This window comes from Boleophthalmus pectinirostris, unplaced genomic scaffold, assembly GCF_026225935.1.
Source record: "Boleophthalmus pectinirostris isolate CB_2022bp ecotype Guang Dong unplaced genomic scaffold, ASM2622593v1 HiC_scaffold_22, whole genome shotgun sequence".
Lineage (NCBI taxonomy): Eukaryota > Metazoa > Chordata > Actinopteri > Gobiiformes > Gobiidae > Boleophthalmus > Boleophthalmus pectinirostris.
Genome location: NW_026571190.1, coordinates 42,897,363 through 42,904,862, shown reverse-complemented (window position 1 = coordinate 42,904,862; position 7,500 = coordinate 42,897,363). Strand labels below are relative to the sequence as shown.

Sequence of the window (7,500 nt, the reverse complement as noted above, 5' to 3'; positions counted from 1 at the left end):
TGTCAAATAAAAATCAAGTGTTTGTTGTCTCCATGGAGACGCTGTTGTGCTGGAATGTTCCACAGTGCGGCATAAAACATAAAAATCTCCATGGGAACGAGCAGGTGACTCGACTAAAACAAAAGAGTTTAGTGGCAATGAGAAAAAAAAAATCTAAACAAATACAGTCCTCAAAATGGCGCCTCGTGACGGGATTTGTCTGTTTGTTTGTGTTTCCATAGTAACCGCTGAACATTCCACCGTACACACACACACACAGATGATGCCACCGCAAAAATATCATGAACACTGTGGAACATTGGAGGTGAAACAGTCACGTCTCCATGGCGACGGGCGGACGCTCCCCCGCCAGGAATGTTCCACAGTGAAACTTTAACATGACGAATTTAAAGAAATGACACGAACCACAGACCGTGTGAATGTATACAGTACTTTATATACTTTATATATATGTACTTTATATACTTTATAAATATGTACTTTATATACTTTATATACATATACTTTATATACTGTATATATATGTACTTTATATACTTTATATACATGTACTTTATATACTGTATATATATGTACTTTATATACTTTATATATATGTACTTTATATACTTTATATATATGTACTTTATATACTTTATAAATATGTACTTTATATACTTTATAAATATGTACTTTATATACATGTACTTTATATACTGTATATATATGTACTTTATATACTTTATATATATGTACTTTATATACTTTATAAATATGTACTTTATATACTTTATATATGTACTTTATATACTTTATATATATGTACTTTATATACTTTATATATATGTACTTTATATACTTTATAAATATGTACTTTATATACTTATATATATGTACTTTATATACTTTATATACATGTACTTTATATACTTTATAAATATGTACTTTATATACTTTATATACATGTACTTTATATACTGTATATATGTACTTTATATATATATATGTACTTTATATACTTTATATATATGTACTTTATATACTTTTATATATGTACTTTATATACTTTATATATATGTACTTTATATACTTTATATACTTTATATATATATATGTACTTTATATACTTTATATATATGTACTTTATATACTTTATATACATGTACTTTATATACTTTATATGTACTTTATATACATGTATTTATATACTTTATATACATGTACTTTATATACTTTATATATATGTACTTTATATACTTTATATATATGTACTTTATACACTTATATATATGTACTTTATATACTTTATATATATGTACTTTATATACTTTATATACATGTACTTTATATACTTTATATGTACTTTATATACTTTATATACATGTACTTTATATACTTTATATATATGTACTTTATATACTTTATATATATATGTACTTTATATACTTTATATACATGTACTTTATATACTTTATATATTATATGTACTTTATATACTTTAAATATATGTACTTTATATACTTTATATATATGTACTTTATATACTTTATATATATATGTACTTTATATACTTTATATACATGTACTTTATATACTTTATATATATGTACTTTATATACTTTATAAATATGTACTTTATATACTTTTTATATATGTACTTTATATATATGTACTTTATATACTTTATATACATGTACTTTATATACTTTATATACATGTACTTTATATACTTTATATATATGTACTTTATACACTTTATAAATATGTACTTTATATACATGTACTTTATATACTTTATATATATGTACTTTATATACTTTATATATATGTACTTTATATACTTTATATATATATACTTTATATATATGTACTTTATATACTTATATATTATATTTTATATAGTCTTTGGTACGAACCGAGTCACACAAACACGGGAATCTCATTTCACGTTAGTCCTGGTTTAGACCTGGTTTAGTGCCGGTTTAGTCCCGGTTTTGTCTTGGTTTAGCCCCGGTTTAGTCCCGGTTTAGTCCTGGTTTAGTCCCGGTTTTGTCTCTGGTTTAGTCCCGGTTTAGTCCTGGTTTTGTCTCTGGTTTAGTCCCGGTTTAGTGCCGGTTTAGTCCTGGTTTTGTCTCTGGTTTAGTCCCGGTTTAGTGCCGGTTTAGTCCTGGTTTTGTCTCTGGTTCAGTCCCGGTTTAGTCCCGGTTTAGTCCTGGTTTAGTCCCGGTTTTGTCTCTGGTTTAGTCCCGGTTTAGTCCCGGTTTAGTCCTGGTTTTGTCTCTGGTTTAGTCCCGGTTTAGTCCCGGTTTAGTCCTGGTTTAGTCCCGGTTTTGTCTCTGGTTTAGTCCCGGTTTAGTCCTGGTTTTGTCTCTGGTTCAGTCCCGGTTTAGTGCCGGTTTAGTCCTGGTTTTGTCTCTGGTTTAGTCCCGGTTTAGTTCTGGTTTAGTCCTGGTTTTGTCTCTGGTTCAGTCCCGGTTTAGTCCTGGTTTAGTCCTGGTTTTGTCTCTGGTTTAGTCCCGGTTTAGTCCTGGTTTTGTCTCTGGTTTAGTCCCGGTTTAGTGCCGGTTTAGTCCCGGTTTAGTCCCGGTTTAGTCCTAGTCCCGGTTTAGTCCGGTTTAGTCCTGGTTTTGTCTCTGGTTTAGTCCCGGTTTAGTGCCGGTTTAGTCCCGGTTTAGTCCCGGTTTAGTCCTGGTTTAGTCCCGGTTCTGTCTCTGGTTCTGTCTCTGGTTCGGGCGCGGCTCTGAACTCACCATATTCGGACTTGTTTTTGTTCCGTCCGCGGAGTCTGGAGCTTTAGCCCGTTAGCTCCCGTTAGCTCCCGTTAGCTCCCGTTAGCTCCCGTTAGCTCCCGTTAGCTCCTCCGAGGCTAAAAGGTAAACACGCCGCTGCCATGGCAACGCCTCCACTTCCGCTCTGGCTGTATCCACTTCCGTTCAAGAACTCAAACTAACTCAAAACGATCGATTTGAACGATTTATATTTATATTTATATTTAGAGCCCGCGTGTCCTCGCACCACAAACACGTGACGAGAGAATCTGACTCCGAATGATTTAAAAATACAACCGACAATTCTGTCTCATTATGTTCCAATCCAACTAAAGACCTGGAATAAAGACCTGGTTTACTTCTGGTTTAGTCCTGGTTCAGTCCTGGTTTAGTCTTGGTTTAGACCTGGTTTAGTCCTGGTTTAGTCCTGGTTCAGTCCTGGTTTAGTCTTGGTTTAGACCTGGTTTAGTCCTGGTTTAGTTCTTGTTTAGTCCTTTAAAAATAATAATAATAATAATAATAATAATAATAAATCTAAACTCTCGTCTCCTCTCAGTGTTTTTCTCTTCACTTTTCACTCCGACTCTGGACTTAGTTTCACTCAAGATTTGTGACATTTTGGTTTGGGTTTTTCTCTGTGGTTTATTTTATTTTATTTAGATTTTTTTTCTCTATAAAATAAAAAATGTGTAAATAAATAAAAAATGTGGAGCAGTTTGTGTTTCTGTGGTGAGACCAGAACAAGTCAACATCAGTTTCTCTGTGTTACAGGGAAGTCCGGCTCTAGTCTGGGTCTAGTCCTGGTCTAGTCCTGGTCTAGTCCTGGTCTAGTCCTGGTCTAGTCCTGGTTCTAAGATCTGGCCTTGGTTTAATCTTGGTCAAGTCCAGGTTTAGTCCAGGTGGATTTATTTTTATCCCTGAGCCAACGAGCTGCGTCACTGATGAGGGCTTAAACCGTCACATGACCAGAGCTTAAGAGACCAGACCCCGGACCAGACCCCGGACCAGACCCCGGACCAGACCCTGGACCAGACCCTGGACCAGACCGGACCAGAGACCAGAGACCAGAGACCAGAGACCAGGGTTGGACCAGAGTCTTTGAGGAGCTGTGTGAGATGTCTTCTAACAACAAGATCCAGAAAACTCCAGGTCCATAAAAGTAGAAGAGCAGAAGTAGAATTATAATTAGTAGTATTATTAGTATTAGTATTAGTAGTAGAAGTTGTAGTAGTATTAGTAGTAGTAAAAGTACTTTTGTGTCAGAGGTGCGGCGTCTGGACCGGCGCTTTAAGAAGTTGGACCTGGACGACTCGGGGGAGCTGAGCGTGGACGAGTTCATGTCGTTACCTGAGCTCCAGCAGAACCCGCTGGTCCAGAGAGTCATCGACATCTTCGACAAGGACGGAAACGGAGAGGTCGACTTCAATGGTGAGAGCACCGCACGGCAACAGGGTCCCTCACACCAACAGGGTCCCCCACACCAACAGGGTCCCTCACACCAACAGGGTCCCCCACACCAACAGGGTCCCTCACGGTAACAGGGTCCCCCACACCAACAAGGTCCCTCACACCAACAGGGTCCCCCACACCAACAGGGTCCCTCACACCAACAGGGTCCCTCACGGTAACAGGGTCCCCCACACCAACAGGGTCCCCCGCGGTAACAGGGTCCCCCACACCAACAGGGTCCCCCACACAGGGTCAACAGGGTCCCACACAGGGTCCCCACACAGGGTCCCCACAGGGTCCCCCACACCAACAGGGTCCCCCACACCAACAGGGTCCCCCACACCAACAGGGTCCCTCACACCAACAGGGTCCCCCACGGTAATAGGGTCCCCCACTTCACTTGAGCAGGGTCAAGTGGTTCTTTTCTCTGTGTGGTTCTTTTTTGTGTTTCTGTTTGTTTGTTTGTGTATAAATTCTCAGACTGAGACTCACAGTGTCTTTTTTTTCCTGGTGAATTTTCCCAAACTCAGAGTTTGATCCAAACAGTCGTTGGTTTGTTTTTGTGTTTGATCCACAAATGTAAATTTAATATTTGTCATTTGCATTTTGTTTTTTACAAATAAATGTTGTTTGTAAAATATATGTTTACATTTACAAAAAAAAAAAAAAAAAAAGGAAAAGTTAAAATTCAGTTTGTAAAATGTGATTCTCATTTGTGGATCAACAATTTTACAAATTCACAGATTTCCTCTGTGACGAATTTTTGAGATTTTCTTTTAGACAAATCCACAAACACAGACGCACAAACTCACAGAGACACTAGAGGGCGACGCTGGTGCACGAGAACATTTCAAAACAACACGACAGAATTAAGAATCAATTAAGAACTGACCTCGTGTGTGTGTGTGTGTGTGTGTGTGACAGGTATGACTATTATGATAATAATAATAATTATTATTATTATTATTATATATTTTTTTCAAATTAAAACATACATTTATAAATCCACATTTATTTGTAAAAACCAAAATACAAGTAACAAATATTAAATTTACATTTGTGGATCAAACACAAAAACAAAAACAAACCAACGACTGTTTGGATCAAACTCTGAGTTTGGGAAAATTCACCAGAATAAAGTGAGTTTGTGGTAAGCACCTCCTGGTGGAGGTTTAACACAACAGCCCAAACATCTCAAACATTTGGAAGTATAAATGCAGAGCCCAGTCTGTCTGGACCTTCTTGCTGTGAGGTCCTGGTGTGTGTCTGGACCTTCTTGCTGTGAGGTCCTGGTGTGTGTCTGGACCTTCTTGCTGTGAGGTCCTGGTGTGTGTCTGGACCTTCTTGCTGTGAGGTCCCGGTGTGTGATTCTTTTGTTTGGTGCAGAGTTCATCGAGGGCGTCCTGCAGTTCAGCGTCAGAGGCACCAAAGAGCAGAGGCTCCGCTGTAAGTCACATGACCCTCCTGTTCCTTTTGTTCCTCTTGTTCTATTTGTTCCTCCTATTCTGTTTGTTCCAGTTGTGTTCCATTTGTTCCAGTCTTGTTCCTTTTGTTCCTCTCATTTGGTTTGTTACAGTCCTGTTCCATTTGTTCCAGTCCGGTTCCATTTGCTCCAGTGTGGTTCCGTTTGTTCCTGTCCCGTTCCGTTTGTCCCAGTCTTGTTCCATTTGTCTCAGTGTGGTTCCTTTTGTTCCAGTTGCGTTCCTTTTGTTCCAGTTGCGTTCCGTTTGTTCCAGTTGCGTTCTGTTTGTTCCAGTGTGGTTCAGTTTTTTTCCAGTTGCGTTCCATTTGTTCCAGTGTGGTTCCGTTTGTTCCAGTTGCGTTCCGTTTGTTCCAGTGTGGTTCCTTTTGTTCCAGTTTGTTCCAGTTTTTTTGTTCCAGTTGCGTTCCGTTTGTTCCAGTTGTTCAGTTTTTTTCAGTTGCGTTCCATTTGTTCCAGTGTGGTTCCAGTTGCGTTCCGTTTGTTCCAGTGTGTTTCCTTTTGTTCCAGTTGCGTTCCGTTTGTTCCAGTGTGGTTCCTTTTGTTCCAGTTGCGTTCCTTTTGTTCCAGTTGCGTTCTGTTTGTTCCAGTGTGGTTCAGTTTTTTTCCAGTTGCGTTCCATTTGTTCCAGTGTGGTTCCGTTTGTTCCAGTTGCGTTCCGTTTGTTCCAGTGTGGTTCCTTTTGTTCCAGTTGCGTTCCGGATCTACGACGTGGACGGAGACGGGTTCATCTCAAACGGGGAGCTGTTCCAGGTTCTGAAGTCGATGGTCGGGTCCAACCTGGAGGACGAGCAGCTGCAGCAGATCGTCGACAAAAGTATCGTGAGCGCGGACGAAGACGGAGACGGACGCATCGACTACCGAGAGTTCTGCAACGTGAGACCAAGACCCAGACCAGGACCAGGACCAAGAGACCAGGACCAGACCAGGACTAAACCAGGACCAGACCAAGACCAAGAGACCAGGACCAGGACTAGACCAGGACCAGACCAGGACCAAGCCAAGTTGAAAGTCGCCCAAATATGATCTGCTGGTCTGAGTCCAGACCAGGACCAGACCAGGACCAGACCAGGACCAGACCAGGACTGGTCCCTGAGCTGCAGAGGCTGCACTGGCTCTGCCTCAGGATCAGCTGCAGGTTCTGGTTCTGATCCGAGTCCGTTTGGGTTCAGACGGGTCCTGAAGTCCGTCCGAGTCCTGAAGTCCGTCCGAGTCCGTCTGAAGTTCTGCTCTTGTCTCCTCAGGTCGTCCAAGGTCTGGACTTCCACAAACACATGGTGGTGGACGTGTGACGGTCGGGACCGAGACCGAGTCCAAGACCGGGTCCAAGACCCGGACCGAGACCGAGACCGGGACCGAGATCAAGACCAAGATCGGGACCAAGACCTGGACCAAGACTGGGACCAAGACCAGGACTGGACTCGGACTAGACCAGGTCTAGACCAGGTCTTGGTCCTGCTTTAGACCCGTTGGGACTTTCTGGAGTTTTTGTGTCAAAGTTTTTCCTCTTCTCACGTTTCTACCTCCGACTCTCTGTGACATCACAAAGTGGAACGAGGGGCTGGTTCTTTCTGGAACCTTCTTCATGTTCTAACATCGTGTCTGAGTCATCTAGGGATCTCTCCTGGGCTCTGATCAAACACAGGAAATAAAAATAAAAACTTTTACCTTGTGTCAACGTCGTTTTTACTCCCGACCCGACTGGATCAGAACCACACGACCAGAACCACACGACCCGACCACGAACCACACGACCCGACCATAACCACACGACCAACTAGAACCACACGACCCGAACAGAACCACACGACCAGAACCACACGA

At 40.8% G+C, this 7,500-nt stretch overlaps 2 protein-coding genes across 2 annotated transcripts in view; one reads left to right on the top strand and one right to left on the bottom strand.

Annotated features, from left to right (window-relative positions):
• Positions 1-2,985, bottom strand: part of LOC129410347 (dynein regulatory complex subunit 4-like) — a 17,522-nt gene extending 14,537 nt beyond the window's left edge. The window contains exon 1 of the mRNA XM_055158299.1: positions 2,730-2,985. Coding sequence (XP_055014274.1) covers positions 2,730-2,732 — 3 coding nt within the window. The 5' untranslated portion in view covers positions 2,733-2,985. The remainder of the gene's footprint in view (positions 1-2,729) is intronic.
• An 877-nt stretch (positions 2,986-3,862) lies between these two features.
• Positions 3,863-7,311, top strand: ppp3r1b (protein phosphatase 3 (formerly 2B), regulatory s1ubunit B, alpha isoform, b). Its single transcript, XM_055158540.1, has 5 exons — positions 3,863-3,896; positions 4,011-4,175; positions 5,583-5,642; positions 6,368-6,552; positions 6,921-7,311. Exons 1-5 carry the CDS (start codon positions 3,863-3,865, stop codon positions 6,966-6,968), a joined length of 492 nt encoding a protein of 163 aa, XP_055014515.1. The 3' UTR covers positions 6,969-7,311.
• The last annotated feature ends 189 nt before the right edge of the window (positions 7,312-7,500 follow it).

What these genes read in the sequence shown, in the direction of transcription:
- ppp3r1b (XM_055158540.1), top strand. Translation starts at nt 3,863, where the DNA reads ATGTCTTCTAACAACAAGATCCAGAAAACTCCAG. An exon ending in CAAAGAGCAGAGGCTCCGCT is followed by an intron (nt 5,643 to 6,367) that starts GTAAGTCACATG and finishes CTTTTGTTCCAG; the next exon opens with TTGCGTTCCGGATCTACGAC. An exon ending in ACTACCGAGAGTTCTGCAAC is followed by an intron (nt 6,553 to 6,920) that starts GTGAGACCAAGA and finishes TTGTCTCCTCAG; the next exon opens with GTCGTCCAAGGTCTGGACTT.